The following is a 27,175-nucleotide window of genomic DNA, read 5'->3' as shown; positions in this document are numbered from 1 at the left end:
AAATAAATAAATAAAATCTTTTTTTTTATAAAGATTTTATTTATTTATTTGAGAGAGAATGAGAGAGAGCACATGAGAGGGGGGAGGGGCAGAGGGAGAAGCAGACCCCCTGCCGAGCAGGGAGCCCAATGCGGGACTCAATCCCAGGACCCTGAGATCATGACCTGAGCCGAAGGCAGTCGCTTAACCGACTGAGCCACCCAGGCGCCCACAAATAAAATCTTTAAAAAAAAAATCTGGCAACTCTATTAACAACCCAAGGTTCAGATAAATGTGTCAAATTAGTTAACGCCCATAAAGCAAGAAAATCATTTGAACTAAATAAAATATCTTGAGAAGCAGCATGGTAAGTAGAAAGAACAGAGATCTCAGAATTAGGCAAATCTGAGCTTTAATTCGCCATCCTGTGCCAATTTATAACTGATGGATCTCGAAGACATTAGTATACCGACCCTAGCCTCACTGTCTTCACCTGGTAAATGGGGTTTAATTTACCAGTTTTAAGGGTTGCAGAATGGATTACATGAAGCAACACACACTTAACACTCCCCTGATACAAGACAGGCAATGAATACCAGTTCTCACTCAGTTCTTCCTCATGCATTTTAGCTCCAGAAACTCAAATTTCCCATCACAGTGGCCAAAACCGAAGAACTCATTTTATCCCTCAATTATTAAACAAAACAAAGTGCTCCGCAAACTGTGCCCACAAAGACATGGCCCTCTCCTGACCATCTCCTTCCACTCAGCAGGTTCCTTTGGCAGATGGACTTGCAAGTCTCCCCTGCTTTCACCCACTGGGTGTTACCCAACTATGGCTGACCAGAACTCTTTTCTTCTGATTGTGCTGAACAATACATGAGCAGAAAACCTTTAAAATAATGCCACACTGCGATTTCCTCACGTTTTTGTTCTCTCTCGTTTTTTTTTTTTTTTTTTTTTTTTTAAGAAAAAGGGCACATAGGGGCACCTACATGGTTCAGACGATTAAGGGTGACTCTTAATTTTGGCTCAGGTTGTGATCTCGGGGTCGTGAGACTGAGCCCCAAGTCTGGCTCTGCGCTCAGCAGGGAGTCTGCTGGGACTCTCTCTCCCTCTCCCCTCATCCCACTTATACCACTCTCTCTAAAATAAATAAATAAATCTTAAAAAAAAAAAAAGAATAAGGGTACATACACTCATTTCAAATTATCATATAATGCTAAATGCAAAATTCTGTTTCCTTAATTTAAAAAAAAAAGTGAAAAATCCTACTCACTCATTTGAATCAATAAAAACTCTGTAAAACAACTGCAAATGCACAAAATAAAATGATTTTCCACTGTGGCTCTTGTGCCTAGGTCTCTCTGATTCAGAGTCATACCACATGGGGGATTATTTTCTAATGTTCATCTTACAAATTGCTTAACTAACAATATGCGGTCCAACTTTCCATTTAGTATACCTTATCTACTCTCTACACACTGTGACTTTTTTGAAGGAAAATTAACTAAATATTTCGGCAGTTTAAGTAGTGGGAAGGAAAGAATTAAGATTGTAGATACAAAGGTGCTGTTTTAATCAGCTTATTAAATATAACATGAACATGTATCAATCAACTAACATTTAATTTCATGGTCTATGATTCAAAACTTTTCAAAAGCGTAACAGTACAAAGTTATCAGCATTTACTTAACAATTCCTTTCCAATTTTGTTTTAACTCATGTAAACCATACAAAATGCTGTATGACAATTGTTACATGTCCTCATAGACTGGAAGAAGGCATGATTAGGAATTAAAATACGAAACATAATTTGAAATTTATCTGTCTTGTGAGATATCAGAACTCGATCCAAAAAGAAAAACACCTACATATATAAAAACACAGCAACAGAATTCCTAAAGTTAGGGAACTCAATATAGGAATCTTTCATAAGTCTATTTCAAACATTCCTATCCCCAACAGACAAAACTCCGATGAAACAAACCACTAAGCTAAAGTTTGTTTTAAACTGTTGCTGCAGAAAATGCAAACAAATCTCTATAAATCTCATTTAGAAAGTAAACCGCCTAACTGCACATTCATTTAGGAGTATTATACAAAGATTTCCCATTACAGAGTCACATTTTGACTTGGAATGTTTGTGCACACACTTATCTCTTTTCTTCCACTGAAAAAGAGGTTTCTTCATGATCTGAATGATTTACTTCTTCACAGAATGATTTAGCTTACCTAAACTCTACTTTTGTGAAGGAGCGGTGAAAATTATCAAGAAAAGCCAGCGAGCGGTTCTGTTCTCTATTTTGCCTGGTAGCAAAAATCGCTATCGCTTTCGCTTTCAAAAAGTCCATGGGGGAGCCTGGGTGGCTCAGTCATTAAGCATCTGCCTTTGGCTCAGGTCATGATCCTGGGGTCCTGGGATCAAGCCCCACATCGGGCTCCCTGCTCGGCGGGAAGCCTGCTTCTCCCTCTCCCACTCCTCCTGCTTGTGTTCCCTCTCTCACTGTCTCTCTCTGTCAAATAAATAAATAAAATCTTTAAAAAATAAAAAAATAAAAGGTCAGTGTCAGACTATTATTTCTTCCTCAAGTGGAGGAGGGCCTGAGGGTAAGGGTCATTAACATCTTTTACTAAGACAAAAAGACTCAACTCTGGTTGCTAAGATACCAACAGACAGATTCACTTAGAGCAGTCAGGACCAATGATTAGAGAAATCTCCCCACAGAACAACACATTAACTACAGCGGGAACCCCTAAGGCAAACAAACAAAATCTCAAAGGCATAGGTAATCCCTGCCCTTGAAGAGCTTCCTATCATCTGCTGTTTGTATTTAAAATTACAAAGCACATTTTAAATATTTTTTTTTTTTAAGGAACAGAAATAAGACAACAGGAAGAAGAGATGGAGGGAAGCTAAAGAAATGTGAATGTCAAGGTCCAATGTTTCCTCTGAGTCTGCAGAATCACATCCCCTGGTTCACTATTTTATTGAACCGAATGAGTCAGTACCATGTGCTGCTGACTCTTCTGGGCATTAGTGACCTGCTGGTTATAAGACAAAGTGTGAGCCCTCACTGAGCTTGCATTCTAGTGAGGAGACAAAGCAGAAGTGCTGTAAACGTTGACATCTCTGCCTGTGTGCAAGTATGGAAGGTTCAAGAAGCTTCAGAGGGGCATGGAGAAAGGTCGGGAAGGCCTCGTCTCTATTTAGCGATTACTATATGCCACGTGTTGGGCTAGGCAATGAGACAGACTGAACAGGAGGCACATGTTCTCTGTCCCTTGAGTGTACTCAGGTGGGAGGTCCAGGTAAAGTAACAAGGAATTCTTGTGATGCCACTTACTGCCCCTGGAAGTCTGACAAGTTGGTAACGCCTTCATCAGGAATAGTGACACTCACCTTCTAGGGTTGTTTTGAGCACTCAATGTTTATAAAACATTTGGCACACTGCCTGGTAAACCACAAATTTTATTATTACAGTTAAGCGTGCGTGTTCTAGAATTACAAGAAATGAGATTGGTGGAAACTGAGGATGGCAGAAAAGGGGAAGAGACAATAAAAGTCTTTAAAAAATCTAAAAGGTTGGAGAAATGGGTTCACATGAGGACTTGCAAGACATACTGCAAAGTGTATTGACGACCCTATAAGAAACTGGATACAATGGAATCACATCACACACCCAATTAAGAGACAAGAAATGAACTGGCAGAGAAGAAAGGAGAGAACAATTTAAATACTACAGGGGCTCTGCCACCATTTCACTCAATAAGGGAATATTTCAGAGTGAATGAGATTTACAGAGAAAATCAATCATCTGTAGTCCTACAGGCAAACTCAGATCCCACGTATCAAGTGTGAGCACCTCACCTCACTGTTAAGTCTAGATATAAACAAAGACCTGTTTTTCAGTACACATACCCTACATGCAAATGTACTATTTAATTTGGCATACAAGTAAGTAAATAGCTAAAGGAATTTTAATTACGTGTGATTTTCATCACCTTTTGTATTTACTTGATAACTAACTCCTGCTTTAAGATGATCTACCATATGATCTGCATTTGACAGACACACAAATGTGCCCAAAGGACTTGGGGCCAGTATACAGCCAAGCCAGGATGCCTGCCTCATTCTGCCTGGCTCCAGATCCCTGCAGTCTTTCCATGATGCCTGGCCATCGGAGTTTGGATTTGAAGGGACAGGCTAAGTTTAAGGAGGAAGAAGATGCAAAACATTTAAGAGGAAAGGTTAATAAGATGGATGGGTATTTGTAAGAAAAGATAAAGACATTAAGACCAAAGACAGAGAAACCAAGTCGGAAGCTGGTGTGACATATGCTCATCACAAATTTCCAAAATAATATTGATTTCACATATTTCAGACCTCTGTGCATACTGAATTTTGAAGTTTTATGGAAATTCAAACATTTCAGCATCCAAACTGTCCGAGTACCTTTCACATCCAAAGCAGCACACGTGTGTACGCACACACAGACACACACAACTTCACCAAATCATGTGTCCATCCAGACCTAAAGCAACAAGTTCTACTGTCTTAGAAACAGAAGGGAACATATGCCAATAAATCAATGGGAAAGGATATAAGTCAGAGATAAATGAATGCTGGGAGTAAAGAAAAAAACCTTCAAAGTACTAGGTGAATAATGGTGCCTCTGATTAGTAATGATGAAATGGAAAAATTGAGAAAAGTAACAAATAGAAGTGTAAGTCAGTCCTCAAAGGAAGTCTTTTGAAGTACATTCCCCCAAAAATTCTGCAACAGAATTCATGAAGTATTTACTCTGTGCCAGTGTACTCACACTAACAAATCTATACATTGAATCACATTTCCCACTGTAATTTTAGCAATTCTCCCTTACCTTGGAGGAAAAGGTCTCCAGCCCCAATAAATAACAAAAGCTGTCATATGAAATAATAACAATAATGATAATGACAGGAGTTACCGGGGCCATGCATCACGCTTTTACAACTCATCTTATAAAGTAGATACTTTATTCTGATTCTACCCGCGAAAATACTTTCACATTCTGTAACTTGCCTAAAGTTGTCTCACACCATGGGGTTGGGACTCCACACTCATGTCCACCTGACCAAGGCTCTTAACCACTTTACATTGCTTTTCCATTTTAAAGATTCAAACGTTCCCATGAGAATTCTGCATTTTTTAGTGCACAGTTTATGAACACAAAATAATTCTCCCACGCAGTATTTTACAAGAAGTAACTACGATGAACAGTCAGCACCTTAAGTGAATTCAACTTTTCATCCCCAAAACAAAGACCTTCTTGTGTTTATTACTATTTCACATCGCACAAGTACTATCCATGAATGGCACATAAATTGATAAAAACTCAAAATAAAAGGAATACGTTGCTGGAACAAGTCAGCAAATAGTGTCTCAAAAACTTGAGAAATCAGCTCTACCAGATTCTCGTTAAAATACTCTGTGTGTACAGGGGCTTAATAACCTGTAGTTTTTTTGAAGTGTAAATTTTACCTGGGTCATTATGGGAATGAGGCACCACAAAGACTTGAAGGGGCTTAGAGTCCCATTCATTAAATAAATAGCTAATGTCAAATCCTTGTTTCCAAACTCCACCATCTGGATTGTCAAAAGGAATTAGACTGTAAACATCCAACATCTAAAAATACAAAAGACAAAATATAGGGGAAAAAAGAGTAAATTTAACCATGTATTACCATTTTTAATTTGAACTTAATGTTGGAAAATATTTGCTCAAAGCTAGTCACTGTGTATGTATTTTACTAGATAAAACTATTTCTGTAGACATTAACTGAACAGTTTAAGGCAGAAAACATTTAATTACCATTCAAATTCTTAAAATGCTACTGTGTTACTTAACTATCCTGATAAATAAGCCCCTCCTCCATCTGCTTCTAATGAAAAATAATTTCATTCAATTCCTTCTTGCCCTGCTTTTCTTCTAATACATTTTAGTGGAAACTGATAGGAACTAAACAGCAAAGAAAAAATTTCTTGATGAAATGTGATTATGACCAAATATTTCAGCATTTTCACAAGCAATACTGATGATTTTTTTTACTTTGAGTTGTCTTTATTTTACAATTAATCACATATATTTTAAAATCTGTATCTGAATGGAAATGCATCTACAGCTGTTCCTTCATTTAGCAAATGTTATGTTCACCTTTTTCATTCTAAAACTAAAACTACAACTGAGTGAATGAGGCATAATCATGTAAAAATGGAAATTTTTAAATGTTCAAATGCTCTCTATGTTTCCAATGTAGTAGTCTGAGGTAATAATCTTTTTGGACACAAAGGAAAAAATATTGCAGAAAAAAAAAAAAAAACCTAAAAGCTGGTATTTTTCATATCCTCTATAATACTAAATGTGACAAAGAACCCAAAACTGATTTTACCAAAATTTGACTTTGGTAAAATTTAAATTATGTAAAAATTATATATAAAATTTTAATTACATAAAAATCACTATATATTATAAAATATATAAGCGGGTTACAAAGAAACTTAAAGATACCGAGCAAATTATGTAAAAAGTGAATGCAAAGTATTTTAAGGCAACAACATATCTCTCACTTCAGAATGTATGACTTTAATAAATAAAATAAAATGCTCCCAAGGATGAGTCAATAAAGGGAACCAGCTGGAAAGGAGGATGTGTTAACAGTCTCTGTTATTCCTTCTGGTTCTTTCTCCGGCCCTGCAGCTCGCCCTGTACCCCACTGCCTCGTTCTGCCTGCCTTCTGGGGTTCTTCAGCAATACGGCTGTTTCTGTCCAGCCCAGATTTAACAACCCCCTCCAAAAAGAGTTTTGTTGTTCTCCTTTAAAAGGTACTTATTTAAAACCTATACGAAGCCAAGACTCACAAAAATAGATATACCTTCACAGCACAGAATCCTGATAGTGTGGGAACCTGACCACACACTAGTTGATAAGATTATGGGCACAAGGCTTGGCCAACTCTGTCTCCAGCTGCTGGCTTGGTCTGTGAGCCACAGGCTTCAAGATCCTATCACATTCTCTGTCCCCAGAAGTTAGTAGAAACATCTACTCCAAAGCAAGGCCAGAGCCAACCCATTTTGTCCAACAAAATTAAATTAAATTAAATTAAATTAATTGACGAGTACAGACTCGTCACCAAGTTTGAGCTCAGGTCTAAGGTACAGGTTAAACACAGCTCTCTGCTAACTGGCAGAACAGAGCACATTTGACACACCTTAAATTTAAGAAAAGCAGAAGTCCTTTCTTATCCTAGTTTACAACTCCACCACCCTCTAGAAAAGCGCTATCCAAGAGAAACAGAATGCAAGGCAAATCCGTAATTTTTTTAATTAATTAATTAAATTAATCCAATATACTCATAATATTATCTCCACATATATGTAAAATGAAACAAAGTATTTTGTATTCGTTTTCATAGTAAGTCTTCAACACTTAGAACACATCTCAATTCAAACTAGCCACATTTCAAGTGCTCAGGAGCCACACGTGGACAGTGACTTTCATACTGAACAGCACAGCTCTAGAATATTTCCCTTCCCTCTCTCACAAAGAGATATTCAGCAGAAGGTATCGAACCCTACACTGTGTGAAACCTATAATGTATAAAAGATATATAGTAAGAATAAGGCTTTTCTTATACTCTTAATAGGAAGATAAGAAAATCTCTTTGGTCAAATTTAAACAAACCTCTAAAAGTCTTCATCTACTAGACAAAATAAGACCTAAAAAGCATACAAAAAGGCCATAATCACAAAGTATAAAATAATAAAAAAAATAATTAGGGAAATAAAGAATTACAGAATTTTATCACTAAAAACAACTTTAATGGTCATGTGACTAATCCAGTCACTTTACAAAAACAGAAACTAGAATCCAGAGTTTAAGCAACTTACTAAGTTAAAACAGACACCAGATCAAAAAAGAAAGAAAAGCAAGAAAATCCCAATGATCATTAACGAATGCATACATTACCTGCACATCTGAATTCCGACTTCCACTTTGCAAAGCGAACGAACAGTCTTCAGGGTCCACTACAAGGGACAACTGTTTTGATGGCAGAAGAGGTGCGCCAGCACCTTGGCTGAAATTGCCTTGTGAACTTTTTGGACCATCCTCCACAGACTCACTCAAATTGATGACCGAGTCTCTAATGTTTGAGATGATCTCATTATTCTCAGCTAGCAAACGCTCCAAATGGTCTATTTTTTCTTGCAACGTTGAGAGCTGGCCCTACAATAAAAAAGAAAAAGGCAGCTATATGAAACTCTAATATAGCTCTGCTGGGGCACACGCATTTTTTTTTTTTAAATTATGTGCCTGCCCAAGAGGGCAGCCACTCACCCTTCACTTTCCACTTTTATAAGTGGGACCACAAAAAGCGTGGACGGCTGGCAGTGTTGAAACACCAATTTACAACAAAAAATCTCCGTGGCTGCAATCTTTGTTTAATCATATTTTAAAATGTGCAAGAGAAAAACCAAAAATATTTTGGGATATATTTCCTATTGCCCCCAAACCCAATCCTAAAAGATCTGTTGAGTTCTCTATAATAGCTAAGTATAACATATTATGTTCAGGTATGAAATTTTAAATTTTAGTTAAATGATTCTAGTTACTTGAAAGGGTCAAAAAGTATGAACCTGAAAAAAATCATTCCATTGTAGTAACCCTAGTGGACAATCCTAAATAAGAAATATCATCTACAGGAAAATCAATTAGTCAACCCTCAATTAGCCACATGCATGAAAAGTAACCACGCTATAGGTCACGTAGACTGCTTCTCCTACATTGTGTGACTTTAAGGGTTTTTTTTTCTTTTAAGATTTTATTTATTTGACAGAGAGAAAGCTAGAGACAGAGCAGGAGTGGAGGGGGAGGGGCAGGGAGCCTGATGTGGGGCTTGATCCCAGGACCCTGGGATCAAAACCTAAGCTGAAGGCAGACCCTTAACCGACTGAGCCACCCAGGTGCCCCAACTTTAAGGTTTTTTAATTGATCCTCACATTAAGAGGCTTGTCATCTTTATAACATAAAACTTGTTGTAGAGAGTAGTATTTCAGCTTATGAGAGCAAGGACAATCTTTGTCTTATTCATTCCTATATATAGGGCCTTAAATACGTGGTAAATACTTAAATATCTGTCCCATGGCCCTTATATTTCTGGAACTCAACAATAATTCTTTAGTGAGCACCCACTGTACCAGGCAAATGCTACATGCTGGGAAGACAGATACACATAAGATATGGGTCCATACCTGAACACAAAAAGTGGCACTCTCACAAGCAACAGCCTACCCAAAGTCCACACTAGGGTTTAATAAAATAACTCTATGCCCAGCGAACAAATAACTCTGGACACCCAAAAACAAAAGTTCTATCACCAGTAAATAACAGGAAGACAGAAAGAAGAAGGAATGAAGTAACAGGAAGACAGTAAGAAAGAGGAAGGGGAAAAAAACACCTGAATGTCCAAAGGTGAAGAACTGGTCAAATGGTACATCTATATCATGGAAATGTTTTCAGTCACTGAAAATTTAGAAATATTAATTCCTTAAAAACAGAAATACGTGAATCACAGACCTGTACCCCTGAAACAAATAATGTATTATGTTAATAAAAAAATATATATATATATGGGAAGGTACTTTCAGAAGATACAGTAGAGAAAAAGTTTAAAAAGCATGCATAAAAAAAGTAGTAATTTGGTATCATCCTTTTGGAAAAAAAATTATGGAAGACCATAATCAAGATGGTAAAAACTGGTCACGGCATTCACAGGGAGTCCCCAAACCTCACACGGGCCAGTGCCCGCAAACCTCCTAAGGCAGTCCACCTTGGCAGCACTCTGATCCAGGAGCGTCACAGGGGTCACCACTGGAAGAACATCTCTAGGATTCTGCCTGCTTCCTTTTGTGGAAATTTACAAGAGGAAGGTTGACCCGATCTTGAGGCCACAGCGGTCAGGGCCCCGCCGACTAGAGCCCCTCCAGCTCCGACCCGCGGTCCCCCTCCGGAGGCAAAAGCAGCTCCGGGGTGAATTCCAGAGCAGAGCCACCTCCACACCAGTTCTCCCACCCGATCCGGCACCACTGGCAGAGTGAGAGGCAGCCCGAGAACGAGAGCCAGGTCTCGAGGCAGCTCAGCGCTGCTGGGGGAGGCCGGTTTCCTCTGACAAGGCACAGGGACGGGCTGTGCTGGGGCGGCTTCCTTCTCCCCAGGGTTGATCCGGAGCCCTGTCGATACATGTCACTGCACCCCGGGCGCAGGGCTGTGCCCGCACGGGGCTGTGTCTGATCTGGGGGCAGCAGTGGGGCTGGGCAGGAGGACGGTGAGGACGGCCGGGCAGGGCTCCGCTCACTGTCTTCGCAGAGCCCCATGGAAGAAATTGGGGACAAGCTGGTCAACAGGAGCCTCCCTCAACGGCTCCCCGGCGTGGGGCACGTGCACCAGGCAGTCGGTAAGGGCTGGTGCGGGCTCAGGGGGAGTGTGGGGACGAGGGCGCTCAAGGACCAGGCTCGGGGAGGGCCGGGAGTGTCTCCTGCCCCGACGCCATCCGGGACACTGACGACCCGGGGTGCCACGACGGCTGTGCCCCTTACATGGCCATGACCTCAACCCAAGGGGTCTGGGCTGCTCCCTTCACAGACACACACAAACAGACACACACGCCAAACACACACACACACCGAGTCCTTCAAACACACACACACACACACACACCTGGTCCTTCACACACAGACACACACACCCGGTCCAGCCCCAGCCTTGGCCAGGTACAAAATCACCCTTCACATACGTGGAAGATGATCCGAACCAATTTGGATATTCTGTGGCACTTCAGGACACGGACAGAAATAGTTTTGCAATTTCTGTGTTGTGAATTGTCCCTCCTTTACCACAGATCAGCCCCACCGTGAACCTGAGTGGGCCCTGCCGCTGGGGGCGAGCCAGAGGCAGTGGGCGGTCCGTGCTGACAGCCTGAGGAAGCTGGTGGAGCCGGGCCAGGCCCTCTCCTGTGGCCCCTCTCCCGGAGCACCTCCCAGAGGAACGCCTCCCCAGCCCTTCCCACACCTGCTGCTCACCAAGGTGAGCAGGGCCCCCCGTCCCGCCCGGAGGCTCCCCCTCACCTGCGGGCTGTGTGTCTCGGGCCTGGCACGTCCCCTCTCCGAACCTCAGGTGTCTCCTGGGGACCCTGCGTGCCACGAGGCCAGGCCCCACACACGGGGTTGCCGTCGGGCCTGTTGGGACGGCTCCCCGACCCTGTGGCCGGCCCACGGGGAGGGTCGCCTGGGGCTGAGGCGGTTCCTCTTCACCGTGAAGGAGGTCTCTGCCCCAAGCCTCGCTGTCCTGTGTCCCGGGCAAAGCCGCATTCCTGGCTGTGAGGAGGTTTCAGATTCCATCTGGGGCTCCCATCCTGGGTGGAGCCAGAACAGGGATCCCTGGGGGCTGGCAGAGGGGCCCCAGAGCCACTCAGACATCTGAAAGGTGCTGGCTGGGCTTCATCGACTCCACACATGGACAGGAAGCCCCTTCTAGACATTTTCCATAATTCAGGGAACAGGGCAGACAAATGTCCCTGCCCCGCGGGCCTCTTTCTAGGTGGGGGTCCGCCACTAAGCCTAGACGACAAAGCAGAGATGGGCACACGATGTTGCGTGGGACGCCCTGCCGGCCTCCCCTACATACGGATCCCTCTGCTCTCATTGTCCGAAGGATGACGGGCCCTAGGACGAAGAAGAGCCCTTGTCTCAGAGGTGGTGAGGGAACGCGGGGGACCGGTCAGGTGCGGAGCCATGGGTCTCGTGCACATCTGCCGCAGGGCTGGGTCATGGTCCAGGAGCTGTGGGCAGGTCGTCTGTGCACACCTGGCCATGACACACCTGGCTGGCCCTCTCGGTGGGGAGGCCTGCGTGCACCTGTCCCCCACCTACCCCTGGAGGAGCAGCCACGTTCAAGCCTTTCCATGTCCGACCCTCAGGGACAGTTGGGAACCTGGGTCAAGAGAGGCAGGGACTGGCCCAGGACAAATGAGGGGTGCAGAGTCCAAGGAGCTGCTCTCCAGTCCCAACCCTCCCATGAGGTTTGCTTTGGGGGTGAGAGCCCCTCAGATCCTCAGGAATAGCTACCCACACCGTCCCATGTGGGGACATGACCTTGCCATCCCCAGGCACGTAGAGGCACATGCACCTGCACACCCACCCCCACACCCACACACACACCACTCTGACTGCCCAGCTGGGGGTCAGAAGGGGAGGAAACCCTGGGAGCGAGGTGGGTGACAGGGGGGAAAGAAGAAACAGGTTGCAGACAGCTGGGCCATGGGGCAGGGCATCAGGACTCCTGGCAAGGACCCAGATCCATAGCATGGGGAGGGGAGACAGGCCAGGCTGAGGGTCAGGGGTCCCCAAGAGGCCCAGGGCGGTTGCCAGGGCACTGGGAGAGGACACGGTCTGGGTTCCGGTGTCCATCACCAGCCTGGGCACTTGGAAGCAGGAAGAGATACCCACCCCCAAGTCCAGAGGGGCTCCAGCACAAAGGCCTCAGCTTACTCTTCTGTCACTTGGGCTGTAGAGATGCAGTGTCCCTAGGGTCCCACAGGCTTGTGGGAGAGCCTGTTGGCCTTGGATCTCCATTCCCGACCCCCTGTGCCCCCAGTCCTGGGAAAATGCTTTGTACTCCCTCGAGGTCCTTCGGAGCAGAGGACAGACTGGGGGCTTGGGGGGCTGAGGACCTGGGTACGCAGAACGTGGCAGAGCACTGACCACTAGTCTGGGGACCAAGGCCAAGACCCTCCTTGTTGCAGCCTCCGGGTCTCCATTTGGAAGAGGTTCCAGATTCACTGCTCTGGTCCGGGTGACAAGGCCTTAGGAAGGAACGGAGCACCGGGACAGAAGAGGGAAACACGGACAAGGGAGGCTTCTGAGGTTTCTCACATCACCCCTGGAGTCCACAGATCCTGCTCCTGTGAGAGACACAGAGACAGAGACAGAAACAGAGAAGGAGACAGAGAATGAACACACGACAGTGGGAACCAGAAGAAGTCACAGACTTTCCTCCATCAGCTTGGAAATGACATCCCAGCATTTGGCCCCATTCTCCTCCTGAGAGTGCGGTCACACAGGCCATCCACCCCGGAGGGGAGGGGATTCCACAGGGATGTGTGAGCAGGATGCGGGAATGCCCGGGAACCACTGTGGGGACTGCCCAGCACGTGGGCGCAGACGAGGTCCCGGGGCCTGAGCCTAAACCTAATGGGAGCCCCTGGAAGTGTGCGTCACCAGGGGACAAGGTCGGAATCAGTTCATTGCAACCTTCCCACAGGGGCTGGGAACAGGCAAGAAGGGGGTGGCTTTGCCCAGACCCCAGAGCAGACCCAGGCCCCTCTGAGCTGTGCTCCATGTGCCGCCCAGCCCCTGGCTCATCCTTGCATTGCCAAGTGTGCCCCAGCCTCCTGTGAGAGCAGGTCCGGAATGTATGTAGAGGTCCTACCCCTGATGGCTTCCCTAGGAGTAGAAGCCAGAACACCCCACTGTGCAGATGGGGAGCCTGGGGAGGCCCTGAGAGGCACAGGGTCTGTCCAGGGTCACAGCCCTGGGCATGCAGGGGAGCCCAGTCTGAAGCCAGCTCTGTGTCCTCACAGCGGGGACACCGGCTGCACCCAGGCCTTGGGAAGGCTGTGGGGGGGCTGTGAGGAAGTCACTGTATGGATGGGGCATGGGGGGAGGGGGAGCATTGAGCAGCCGGGGGAGGGGGCCCTCGGGCGGGGATCTTGTGTGAGGAGGAAGTTGGGTAAGGGGACCCCAGGCAGTGGTGACCTCACTTCCCTGACAACAGAGTCCAACAGAATTTGGAACCCCGGTAACCAGGCACCCACATTCCAGAGACAGCCCCCTGCCCAGCTCATTTCTTTGGAGACCCTCCAACAAAAAGCATGTTCGGGTGCTGCTTCCCCAAATCTGGACGCTGCAGGCTGAAGAAAGAGCGCCCTGCAAACGCTGTCCCCCGCTGGGGATGTCGAATCAGGGCTCCCCACAGCCTCTGGCCATTTGGCCAGAAGGACAGAAAGGTGACACCAGGAGGCCCAGAGCCTGCCACCCAGCCCCACACGCTCTGATCTGCCTGTGGAGCCCCAGGCCCCCCTCCGTGTGTGTGTGTGTCTGTGAGTGTCTGTTTGTGAGTGTGAGTGTGCGTGCGTGTGTGTCTGTGGGTGTGCGTGCGTGTGTGTGTGTGTAAAGAGGGTTCATGCAGGGTGGGGCCACCCTGAGCAGGAGCAGGCTGATGAGGGGTCAGATTCCCAGTGGGCAGGTCATGTTCAAGGTCAAGGCTGGCTTGGTGGGATGGGGTGTGCGGGCGCTGCCCCTTCTACCCAGGGTTTATCCCGATCGCCCTGCAGGGATGGGTCACTGCATCCCGGGTGCAGGGCTGTGCACTCACAGGTCTGTGTCTGATCTGGGAGCAGCAGGGGGACTGGGCAGGAGGACAGTGAGGATGGCCAGGCAGGGCTGTGATGCCTCCAGCCGGCTACCCGTCCCTGTCTTTGCAGAAGGCCACGGATGACCTCCCGAGGCGGCTGGCGGACAGGCCCTCCTCCCTGATGGAGGGGTTGACCCCACAGGCATCCCCAAAAACAAGTGCCGGGGATTGCCGGGCAAGACCTCCAACACCACCCACACCACTGTCCCAGGTGGTTGGTCACCGGACAGTGGTCCAGGAGCCGGAGCCCACGGAGACCGAGCCTGAGGGTGAGAAGGCTGGGGCTGGGTGTTTGTGGTGTGTGGGGATGGGTCGGTGCTGGCCCCACAGGGACGAGCCCCCAGAGGCTGGTGTGGGGCCTGGAGCAACGACTGGGCGCAGAGCATCCAGCGGGTGGACTGCAGTCGGGGAGACACCCCAGGGAGGGCTCCTTCCTGGCTGCGGCTTCTCTGGGAGGCCCTGGGCTGGGTTCTGTCTCCGCAAAGGCCCACAGAGAGCGGGCTCGGGGTGAGCTTTTCTCCTCTCACAGCTGCCCCACCACCTGAGGAGCTCGAGCCCGTTCCAACTCCATCGGCAGCTCTGGACGGAGTGGTGGTGCCTGCAGCGACCTCAGGAGGAGACCAGGAGCCGGCAGGTGACCCGGCACCCACCCACGGACAGCCTGACGTGGACCAGGAAGAACTGGCACCTGCCCCTGACCCAGCTCCTACTACTGTTCCTGCCCCTGACCCAGCTCCTGCCCTGGATCCTGCCCCTGACCCAGCTCCTGCCCTGGATCCTGCACCTGCCACTGCTCCAACCCAGCTCCTGATCCTCCTCCTACCCCTTCCCCTGCCCCTGCCAGAGCCACGGCCCCTTCCCCTGCCTGAGCTCCGGTTCCTGCTCCTTCTCCTGCTCCTCTCCCTGCCCCTGCCAGACTCCGCTGCCCCTTCCCCTGACCCTTCCTGAGCTCCTGTTCTTGTCCCTGACCCTGCTCCTGCTCATAACCCTACCCCTGCCAGACCTGCTGCCCCTTCCCCTGCCCCTGCCTGAGCTCCTGTTCCTGCTCCTTTTCCTGCTCCTGCTCCTGCCCCTTCCCCTGCCAGACCTGCTGCCCCTGCCCCTGCCCCTGCCTGAGCTCCTGTTCCTGCTCCTTACCCAGGTCCTGCCCTAGATCCTGCACCTGCCACGACTGCTGATCCTATCCCTCCCCTTGCCCCTGCCCCTGGCCCTGCTCTTACACCTGGCCCTGCCCCTGGCCCTGCCCCTATCCCAACCCCTGCCCCTACTCCTGCTCCCGCAGGGCTCCCAGAGCCACATCCAGAGCCCACAGCCCTGCGGGGAGAGCTCCTTGTACAATTACCCTTAGGTCCATCGCCGGACCCCGACGCCCCGCCAGATTGTTTCATCCCCTCCCCCTATGTTCTTTCTCTCTGGTTCATATTGTTCTAGTTCATATTGTTCATTTTCATGTTCTCTATACTGTTTATTATTTGTTTTAAATAAAATTACTTGTTTTCAACTGAACATGTGATGAGCATAAGTACATTCCCAACGCTGTGCCACCACACCCCAGAAGATTGCTGTGGAATATCTCATGTCTCAAAGGAGTCCCCGAACCAGAAGCCCCCCTGCCCATTTCGCCCCCAGCCCAGACCCTGGAAACACCTAAGCTGCTTTCTCTCCCTATTCTTTTACTTGTTCTGGATGTTTCTGTACATGGAATCATGCAATAGGAGCCTTTGTGTCTGCCCACTTATTTTCAAAGGGGACTCGTTTTCTTCTGTTTATTTGTCATAAAATTTCCCTTATTCGATATTGAAATCCCCGATTGATTACAGATCAGATGTAATCAGAGAGGCCACTTTAGGAATTATGGGCACAGGGGCGCCTGGGTGGCTCAGTCGTTAAGCATCTGCCTTCGGCTCAGGTCATGATCTCAGGGTCCTGGGATCGAGCCCCGCATTGGGCTCCCTGCTCCATGGGAACCCTGCTTCTCCTTCTCCCACTCCCCCTGCTCGTGATCTCTCTCCCTCTCACTCTCTCTCGCAAATAAATAAAATCTTTTTTAAAAAAAGGAATTACAGGCACAATCTCGGGGCAGAGACCCCTGTACCTGCTGGGACACCACAGCCTGACCCCAGACAGGAAACGGCTGGTTACTCCTGCGGCCCACACAGAAACCAGGTAAACGCAGAAAGCTGGAAGACACACCACAAAGCAAGGCCAGAGAAAGGTTTCACCTGACTCTGGTACAAACCACGCTCCAAGTCACTGGGTTCCACAGGGATGGAGACCAAACACATGCCAGTCCAAGGGGGAGGATAGGCATGCAGGGAATATGTGTCAGAGATGTGGAGCTCCCGGGGAAGGATTCCGGCAAAGGAAACCCTATGGAGGCAGCGCTCATCACCCTCAGACTGGCAGGTGTCTGGTCTGGGGAGAACGTGAGTAAGTGGAGGTCCAATGCAGGTCCCCTGGAGGAAAGGGTGACGGGCACCCCTGTCTGGGAGAACAGTGAGCATCACCCATCCCAGGCTGCAGGTGCACCCATCACCTGGCATGCTCGGCCTCAGACTCACCCCCGGAAACTCTGGCTCGGTTTTTCACAGATCTGCTTTCAGGAGTGTTCATCACAGCGGTGGTGGAGAGAGCAGGGAATGGAACAACGCTAATGCCCAAGGAGATGGATGGGATCCATGGTCCCAGTCCTCATGATAGAATGCCCTGTAGCCACTGTCACATTGTCATTCGGGGCACAGGATCCGGGAAGCCCCTCCTGAGACCCCTCCTGCCACCCTGTTCCTGGGAACATTGAGAATTGTTTGAGGAGGAGGTGGAGAGGATCCAGGATGACACCGGGTCCAAGGAGAAGGAAGGTCAGCACTGGGAGGACAGATGGACGTGCCCTGAGCCACCATCCAGGACCCAGGCTGTGATGCCCTCGGACCTCACCCCAAATAATGGCTCCTGAGGTACAGATCCAGCTTCTGTGGTTTCACTCCCTCCCTCCCTACGTCATTTATTCACTCATTCATCCCCCCCTCTCTCTCCTTCCCCTCCACTCCTCCCTTCCCTCCCCCACTCCCTCCCTCCCTGCCTCTCTGCCTCCCTCCCATCCTCCCTGCCTCCCTCCCTCCCCTCTACCCCTCCCATCCTCCCTTTCCTCCTGCCTTTCTCCCCTCCCCCTCCCCATCCTGCCTCCCTCCCATCCTCCCTTCCCTTCTCCCTCTCTCCCCTCCTTCTCTCCCATCGTCCCTCCCTCTCTCTTTCCCTCACTCCCATCCTCCCTCATTCAGCACAGGATCTGGGGTCCCTGCTGGGTACTGAGCACTGGGGCTTCATCAGTGAGCACCCCCCAACCCACATGGTCACGTCCACTGTGGGAGGTGATGGGGGGCAGTCCTCACGGCTAGCTCTGGCGATGAGCACTAGGAATCTGCTCCTGGAAACAGGCCAGTCGCACAAAGAAAAGAATGGAGAGACCCGTGTTTAGCACCTCCTCTAGAAAAATCTCGTCCTGAAAAGTGATGAAAAGTAAGTATGTCCTAGACTTCATGCCATGTGAGTTCTAATGGCAGGTGCGCACTGATTCCTAGAACCAACAAAGAGTAAATCATCCAGTGTCAACTGGGGAGTTGTGACACAATTTTTCTGACCAAATGACAGCATTTCAGCCAACATCTCCAGGGCCTCCGAGTTTCCCCAAGGGTCTCTGTGATCCTTTGATCCTTCCATCGACCTCCTTGGGAAGCTCTGTCCTGTCCTCTTCCTTGTCTCCTCCCTCTTCTGAGACCCTTCCGTGGCTTCCCCCTCCCCCACTTGCCAGGGCCGCCCTCACCAGGATTCCCCATGCCCCTTGGCTGGGCGCCCGCATCCCACACTGAGCCCCATGAGCCCAGCGCCTTCTGCAAGGCCTGTGCGCTCCCTCTGGGGTCACTTGGCATCTCCCCTTACAGCGACCTGCATCGTCCTGTGCTGAGTCTCCTCTGAGCAGTCTGTGAGGCCGGCCTGTGCCCGTGTCACCGGAACAGAAGCGAGAGTCCAGAACGTCCAGAAGACCCGCTCCCAGTCCCAGCGTGTGGAGCCTGGGCCAAGGAGGGTCCACGAGCAGAGGAGGACTCGGACCCAGGGAGCCTGAGGGAGGATGTGGCACATTGAGCCCATAGGACGAGAGTGAGCAATGTGGGGGCCTGGTGCTCAGACTTGCTGGGAGACCACATTGCACTGACTCTGTCCACAGGCCTGGAGGTTTTCAGGGTATCCACCCTCCCATGCTGCAGGCTGGCAGTGACTGGCAGGGGAGGAGGCACCTGGTACAGGATACACCCTCAGGCAGAGAGGAGGGGGCAGGCGCTCCCCCAGCAGCTGGAGGAACTCGGGATAGCCACTTTCCCAGGCTGCAGCCTGGCAGTGGCTGGCAGGAGAGGAGGCACCTGGTGTGAGAGAGAGCCCTCAGGCAGAGAGGAGCGGGCAGGCGCTCCCCGAGCAGCTGAAGGAACTCGGGGTAGCCACCCTCCCACCCTCCCAGGCTGCAGGCTGGCAGTGACTGGCAGGGGAGGAGGCACACCTCGTGCAGGAGAGAGCCCTCAGGCAGAGAGGAGGGGGGAGGCTCTCCCCCAGCAGCAGGTGCACTGGGTCGGGCTGAGGGGGCATCATTGGACAGCAGTGCCTGCAGCTGGGGTCTCCACACAGACCCCCTCCTCAGCCTCAGCACAAGCTTGTCCGGATGACCTTTGTCCCCCAAACGCAAAGTCTGACCCAGGACCCCCCTCAAGCCCTGACTCCCAATCCTTTCTACTCAACTCAAGTGACAAGAAATGGCCAATAGTTTAGTTGGTGTTGGGTGCACAGGGACATTTGCTTTTCTGGCCCATGCTGTAACGTTGCTGGCATTTTAAAGATCTCAGGGCTTTGATTCAAAAACGGCAGGATGCTGGGGACCCCAGACAGCTTCCTGGAAACCTGCCTCTGGGCCTTGCAGCCCTCCCATCCCACCAGCGCTCAGAATCCCACCAGCTGCTCAGAATCCCTCCAAGCCACAGACCCACAGTCTTGAGTCCTCAGATGGCCCAGGCGACGTGCCTTCAAAAAGTGATCCCGGTGGGGCTGCAGGACACACTGCGGATTCCAGCAAATCCCCCTCCCAGAAAGTGAGGGTACCACTGGACAAACTGTCCAAAACCAGCCAGGTCAGGGTTCCAGGAAGACACCAGAGGCACAGGAGTAACTGAGGAGCATCTGAAGGCCAGGTAGGGACAGTGAGAACCTCTGGTGTTTTTGCCTAGGGGCAGCTCCGGTCCCCCTAAACCCTCAGTGGAATGGCTTTACTGGGGCATTGGGGGAGAACCATGCCTGGAGGACCCATGGCTCCACTGTCCAAGGTCGCCGACTTGATCAGTGCACAGGTGGGGAAAACCGGCCACACCCCGAAGAATTTCTAGAAACAGTAGCCATCTCAGTGGTAGCTGACCTGGGAGGTCAACCTTTCAGCTGCCTGAGGTGAGATCGAGGCACAGACCAGCACACTAGCCAGAAATGGAAGAAGGAGAACCAGTTCTTCATTTCATAGTTTCTAAGTCACCAGTTTGTTCCTACGGTTAGTATATTTTGCATCCTGGGAAATCTCTGCCTGTCTAAGGTCTTGAAACTGTTCTCCTCATGTTCTCTGCTGGAGAGGTTCTTGCAAAATCTCTGGTTTATAGGTAAAAATCATCTGGAATTGACTTTGGTTGGCACACCCATGCTGGGAAAAGGATGAAGCTTCCCCAAAATACTAAAAAAAGAACTCCCGTATGATCCCACTATCAGGTAGACCTTTTCAGGAAATAAAGTCAGTTTCTCGAAGTAAGATCTGCATTCTCCCACCCAATCTCCCTGAGGAGGGGCGGCCACCCTTAGCGACCCTCCCCTTGAGGCAGGTGCCTCCCTGGACAAGGGGCTACCCCAGGGCTGGAAGGTCTCCACAGCAGCACATCCAATGTCCTGATACTAGGAGGCAGAGTACAGCACCAGGCCAGTGAGGGTCAGGACACACTACCCTGAATATGGCACCTTGGCAAAATAAATACAGAAGCTAAAAGAACTTTTGCATAGAGCAAAGCAAGAAGGTCTCTCTGACCCCCAGCCATCAGCCCTTTTTCCCTTAAGCAGGTCAGAAGACTGCCATGTGGAACTTTCTCGCCCCGGACCACAGAGATGACGTGCTTATCACCAGAGTCAAGGAATTTAGGATCACGGGGTCTATACACACACACCTGGTTAAACTAACCCTTATCTTCCTAGTTACTTCTTTACCGTTTACGAGCCCTAGTCCAAACCCCTGCGTCTGTCAATTCTTCACACACTTACTGCTTCTTTGTCTAAAAGGTAGAAGAGCTGTCTGCTCCAGTCACCTCTGCTGGTCTTCATGGTCTTGTGAGGCTCCCACCAAAGCAACCAATACATTTTGCTTGCTTTTCTCCTGTTCATCTGTCTTTGTCAATTTCCAGACTCAGCCGGGGACCTTAACAGGGTTGAGGAAATCTTTTTCCTCTCTTGCAGCTCTGTGGGGCAGGGGGTGGGGAGTCAGGAAAACCCATCCCATGTTCCTGGCTTTGGTTAAAACCGACCTCTGCTGGGAAGCAGCATAGGACTGTGCACGGCTGGGGGAGCCAGAGAGAGGCACGTGGAATATGTAGGAGCTACCTGACCCCCAGCCGGGGGACTTGGCCCCAGTGACAAGTCCAGGGTGTGATTATGAATATTATAATGGAAGCATCCTGAACATCAGACCTTCCCCACTCCAGGCTTCATGATTGCTGCTCATTGTAGTTGCTACTGTTGGCTTAGTGACTTTTCTGAACTCACTTTGTCAAGTCTGTATTCTTTGCTGTGTGTGGCCACTGAATCCCTGTGCTGTTAACTCAGTGGTCAGCCAGTGGCTGGGCAGAGAGGTCACCCCTGTTTCTGAGCTATGGGCTACAGACTGGAAGTCCCCACAACCTCCTCTTCAGGTTTGAATAATCTGCTCCAGTGGCTCATGGAACTCAGAGAAACATGTTACTTACTAGATGACCAGTTCATTAAAAGGACAGAACTCAGAGCCAGGCAGCTGGAATCGATGAGCAGGGCAAGGTGTGTAGAAGAAGCTCGGGGCTCCCCCGCTCTCTGAGTTAAAGAGGCCTTTGCCCACCTCCACTCTGACCTTCGTCTGTACTTCCTAACTGATGACGTCCTTCCTTCGGGCTCATCTGTTAACTCAAGTGAAAGACCCGGTGGGCACCAAAATGACTCCTCAAGTAATAACCACTGCTGATGTCCTGGTGATTCTTGGGCACAGCCATGAATCTCAGCTTCTTCATGATGGGGCGTAGCCCAGCAGCTGTGGATCCCACAGGTCCTCTCGGGGACAGCCCAGCAGCTGAGGGTCCCACGGGTCCTCTGGGGACAGCACCTTAATGGGCTTATGGTCCAGCAAGTACCTGTTCAGGTGGCTCTCATTGTGCCACACAGCCTCAATCTCAGTGGCCAGGTTGACCCCCATTGCCTGGTGACAGGCCAAGGTCATTCGGTGAACCTCTACCACCGACCCCCCAAAAAAGGTCCTCATGTAGTAAAAGTCGCCCTTGTCCCTGGGGATGTGTGCCTGGGACTGTGGCCAATGCTTGTAGCTGAAGTCCTTGCGGGCTGCCTGGTAGAAACCGGGGTGCAGGGTGCCGAAGAGGGGGGCCAGGATCTCCATACTCACGTGGTCGCAGAACTTCATGTCCACCTCTGTGCATACCAGGTAGTCCACCTCACGGAGGAAGTGTGGAATTATTCTTAGAAAATATATTGTAAGCCCTCAGGAGTGATTGTGGAAGCAGCTGAAAGGTCAACAGCGTTCCTGTTCTCAGACTATTGAACGCAAGGGCCCAGTAGGAGCAGGATCCCATGATCCCCAGGGGCAGGGCACAGGTTAGGAGCTAGGAAAGAATGTAACCCTCAGGTCCCCTTTCTGCACCTGGTGCTTGCTAGCACAAACATCCCACTTTTCCCTTATCCCATGACTGCCTCCCTGAGTGCCTGCCCCTAGGGGAGGGTGCAGGACTGCTTTACCACTTCAGGATACTTGCCATCCCTTTGTCCTCCTCTCCCACGCTTTGAGGCAACTGCCCTTGCTTTTCTGATAAAAAAATGAAATAAAAGCAGAGGCAGCCCTGCATGGTCACTCAGCTGCTGGGCTGCCCCCCATCATGAAGAAGCTGAGATTCATGGCTGCCCAAGAATCACACATGTTTCTCTGAGTTCCATGAGCCACTGGAGCAGATTATCCAAACCTGAAGAGGAGGTTGTGGGGACTTCCAACTCATGGCAGGTGGGGACAGAACCTTCAGGGGGTCAGCCAGGGGAGGGGACCTGCAGGGTTTGCCCGGGAGCTCAGCACAGGGGGAGTGTTCCTGGCTCCAACATGCTGACTGTGGGGCTGCATGGGTCACAGGGTCACCTACCCTAACCCTAACCCGTTCTTGCAACTTTCTTCTACATTTGAAATTACACCAAAATAAAAGGTTTAAGACGTCACGTGCATTGTCATGTGCGTGATCTGACCCCAGCGCCCTCAGCAGCTCAGCGTTAAGAGAACGAGAGGCCTCCCTTCCTGTCCCTGGAAGAAGACACCTGGAATCACGCGAAGGAGGGAAAGCAGGCCTGGGGAAGAGGAGAGCGACACATTTTTACCGCACATCCTCTGCTGCCGCGTGACTGTCTTACGTGTGCGTGAGCAAATCAATCAGGAAAATGAAAACGCAGAAACTCGCGGGAAGGAACCCTTCTGCACCCACAAGGGGAGCAGCATCCTCAGGGACGCGGCCTATCCTTCAGCTCCATGCTCGCTCCACCTCCGCCCGCCTCCCTGCTGGGCAGCCCAGCCCTGTGCCTCACGCGCCACCTGCTGGCGGAGGGGGCACTGCTGCCGAGGCGCGCCAGCCCTCCGTGCCACCCTGGCACCCACCCTCCACCATGCGTGATCTCGTGACCGCGGCCACATCCCACCTTCCGGAGAGCCCCCGCAGCCAGCAAGATGCCCGATGCAGCGTGGCACTCCGCAAAGATGAGACGTACCGAGGAAAGGACGCGGCTTCGAGGGGAAGCCCAGCAAATGGACTTGGAGGCGAGCACCCGCCTCAGAGCCTGGTGGCAGAGCGGCCCCGCGGCCATGGTGACCCCTGAGAACCACACTGCTGACTGTACGGCCCCCTGCTGGCCCGCCCACCCCAGCCCCGCCTGGGCTCCCGGGGTGTTCACGGCCTATCCCACACTTTACACCAAGGAAGGTGTAAAGTCAGCAGCACTCAGGACCCCGGTCACCAGCTCTTTGTCCCCACGAAGACTCTGAAAAGCAGGGACACCAAGCTGGCCAGTCCTGTGGAGCAAACCAGTTCAGCCCCAAGAAGCCAAAGGAGTTCAATCGGAGCATTAAAAAATAGAACAGAACAGAAAATACCAGATCAATGGCCCCGGAAGCCCATGACCAACACACAGCTGAAGTAAACCTCAAGGACAAACGGCTCATCTCTGTGACTCGCGCAGGACGGCACAAACACATCGCCCTCTGACAAAGTAAACCACACGTGGGGGCGCAGGTGCACGTGCCCTCCGCCAGCGGGGGACTCACCGAGGTCTGTGTTCGGGCCGGCAAGGAGCTGCTTGAACTTGTCGAGCCGGGAGGCCTCTCGTTCACTTAACGCTGAGCTGCTGAGGGCGCTGGGGTCAGACGTGCCACCCATGGCGGCCGCCACCGAGTGTGGGAGAGACTGGGACCGCTGCAGAGGAGCAGTGTCGCCGGCGCTATCTGCGGAGAGAGCGCGCAGGGGGTGAGGACGGCCTCCTGGACCCCCCCCCACGGCCCTGTTCCCCAGTAAGAAGGCTCCCACCCGCGCCACCTGCCCTTCGGGAACGCCACCGTGCCACAGCCATCCCCTCCTCCCCTAACCGGCCAGTGCAGACCCGCGTGACCGGGGCAATAAAGTGAAACTAGTGAACACCCAAGAAGCCCACTGGCCTTATTGGTAGAGCGTTACTCCCTGGGAAAACAGACATGCCTCACACAAAAGCAAAACGACAACCAGAAAACTCCAGACCCCCCCGGCTCCCCCACTGCTAGCAGGCCTGCCCAGGTGACACAACCCAAGGATCTGCTGGTGCCTGTGGGGCTCACCTGGGCCTGAGCACAGAAGGAAGCCACCGAGCCACACGTGGAGGAGCATGAAGCCCACAAAGGCACTGCACCCCTTGGATCTCCCCAAGCCCCATGAGGGAGGCGGGCAGGGACCATCACCAAGAGAAAGCACAGGAAGCTAGAGCGCATGCAAGCAGGGGAGGGGCAGCAGGTTGCAGGCCTGCCCAGCACCCCCCGCCCCAGGGCACCACCTACCACCACGCACAAAGGCCCACCGACGGGGACACACAGGGCCGAAGTGAAACCGTGTGTTAAATCCAGGAACCCGGACCAGGAAGAGCCACAGAAAAGAGCCCAAGGCCCAACACCCACTCAGAAAGAGCCACCAGGGACCAACGAGGGGCCCACAGGAACAGGCAGCACCAGGCTGTACACCCCCAGGTCTAAATACCCTTGAATGGTCACATCTCCCAGAACTGAAATTTAAAGTAGAGGAAAAAACCAACTCCAGGAGATGGGGCGGGAACCAAACAAAGTGAAGAAAACATGCCGGCTCCTCGCCGCCGCTGTCAGACTCCCACCGACCCCCTTCTTCCCGCAGAGCTGACTCATTACCCTAAAATCACGGCCTGGAAAGGCTTCACACAGAAACCCTCAGGCTACAGAGGAGCAGTGTCTGGCCCACTTAAGCTTCCAGAAAAGCCTGGAGAGGTGGGCGTCGAGGTGAGGGCAAGTCCCAGCCCCTCCGCAGGGCTGACCCCTCGCTTGGAGGAGGTGTCCCCACCGGCCTGCCCTCCGGGAGGCCCAGGGCAGCGATGCTCAGACCCCCTCCTCCCCGCCCTCGGAATCTGCCACTCTGCTGTGCGTCATGATTCCTCAGGAAAGACGATGGGCGGGGGGAGGGATTCCTCGTTCTAACGCGGAACCAAACGTGCTGAGTTTTACTTCTCCGCCATCTTAGAGAGCATCCCTGTGATCTACTCCGACATGTAAGGACCACGTCGTCCTGAGCAGAGCACACATCCGGTCCCCCTCTAAGATGGGACAGGCAGGGTTTGCAAGGCACAGTGATGCCCCCTGCCCCCCGAGGAAGCAGGAAGGTCAACAGCAGGTCTCCCTGCTACTGTAAGTGGAAAACACATCAGTGTCCCCCTCCGGGGCAGCCAGTGTCCACCCAGGACCCACTTGCATCTCAGTCCCCATCAGCGATGGACAGTCCTCCCCAGCCACGCCCACTGAGCCCTTCGCAGCCAAAGGCGCAGGCTCCCCATTACGCCAGCAGCACCCTAGACCAAGCAAACGGCATCTGACTTCAGATACAAAGGTACAGATACCTCAGACGCTGATTAAGAAAGTGAGGACAGTCGAAAGGTAAGCAGGAGGCGCGGGGAAGGCAGGCCGGAGACCCCTGCTGCAGCATCCCGGAACTTTCAGGCTGTCATCTACCCAGGGCTGAAGGCCAAAGGCGAGGGCAGCCAGCAGGCCCTGTGGACGCTGCGTGGGTTGATGTGAGCTCCCACGGTGGCGCACCATAAAGGGACAGGCACCGACACAATGCCGGAAGTGGGAAGGGCAGGCAGCACTCTGATCACACTGGGCCCCGTGAAACACAGCGTCCAGGCCCCAGAAACACAACTCCGCTCCGAGGAGCACAGTCACATGAAATGGCACTCACAGGTCCCTCACCTCAACAGAGGCCTGGCCTGGCCCTGGGCCGTGGGGCCGGTGCAGGGACAAGAGTGGGGCAGAACATGGAGGAGGGGAGAGCCCGCGGTCACCAGGCCCTGAAGACACCTCAGTTTAGCTCAGCAACATTCACGTAATGACACAGGACCCCAAAGGGAAACAAAGGTAATGGGACATGGTCCCTGCCTTGGGGGAACTTGCAAACCACGTAGATGAGGTGTGCAGTCAGCCAGCCCAGCCCACCCGGCACCTCCCCTCGGCTGGGATGGCCCCACCTCCTAAGCCTGGAGCCTCACCCTACGGGTAACCTTAGAGACATCACCTCCTCCCTGAAGCCTTCCCTGACACGTCCTGGCCCTCCTCAACAAGACTGAACTGGGACTTCTACCCGTGGGTGCTTCTGGGTCCTGTCCATCACTCCAAGGCTCCATTCCACCCAGGGAGGTGAAAGACTCAGATCCTTGTGTTTCCCCACTAGACTGCCTGCCAGTCAACACATCTGCGCCGGGCCCAGCCCAGTAAGAATGAGGGCTGACGTGGTCGTCTTAGCGCCAACACCGAGTAAGCCATCCCCACGACTAACAGCCCACCAAGGAAACTGAACACAGGCCCACGAGTTCTGCGCACCACTGCCAGCCACCCGTGGGGTCGGCTCCCTGAGAGGCCACCTCGGGCTCCAGAGCGGCCCTCCCCTCCTTGGCATTGTGCACGGTCGGGCCAGAGAGTCCCCTGGGGGCCAGGCACCCTGGTCTCTGCCCACTTCATGCCAGGAGCACACACTCCCTGCCCCAGATGTTAACAGGAAAGGTCCTAAAACAGGACCTCATGTCCCCTGGGGGCGGCATCACCAGCGAAGAGGCCCTGCTCTCTGTGGGGAGGTCAG

The 27,175-nt window shown here is 51.3% G+C and overlaps 1 protein-coding gene across 1 annotated transcript in view; it reads right to left on the bottom strand.

Moving 5' to 3' along the window:
* LOC135362175 (alpha-mannosidase 2-like) overlaps window positions 1–23,645 on the bottom strand; it is a 165,070-nt gene extending 141,425 nt beyond the window's left edge. Inside the window, exons 1-4 of the mRNA XM_064575597.1 lie at window positions 23,481–23,645; window positions 21,901–22,242; window positions 7,986–8,243; window positions 5,501–5,645 (exon numbers count right to left, since the gene is read on the bottom strand). Coding sequence (XP_064431667.1) covers window positions 5,501–5,645; window positions 7,986–8,243; window positions 21,901–22,242; window positions 23,481–23,645 — 910 coding nt within the window. The remainder of the gene's footprint in view (window positions 1–5,500; window positions 5,646–7,985; window positions 8,244–21,900; window positions 22,243–23,480) is intronic.
* Between the last annotated feature and the right edge of the window lie 3,530 nt (window positions 23,646–27,175).

This window comes from Mirounga angustirostris, unplaced genomic scaffold, assembly GCF_029215605.1.
Source record: "Mirounga angustirostris isolate CCGP_5_RB_7025 unplaced genomic scaffold, mMirAng1.0.hap1 SCAF_12, whole genome shotgun sequence".
In the NCBI taxonomy this organism is placed as follows: Eukaryota; Metazoa; Chordata; class Mammalia; order Carnivora; family Phocidae; genus Mirounga; species Mirounga angustirostris.
Note: the sequence above shows the minus strand (reverse complement) of the source record. Positions and strands in the feature narration are given on the sequence as shown.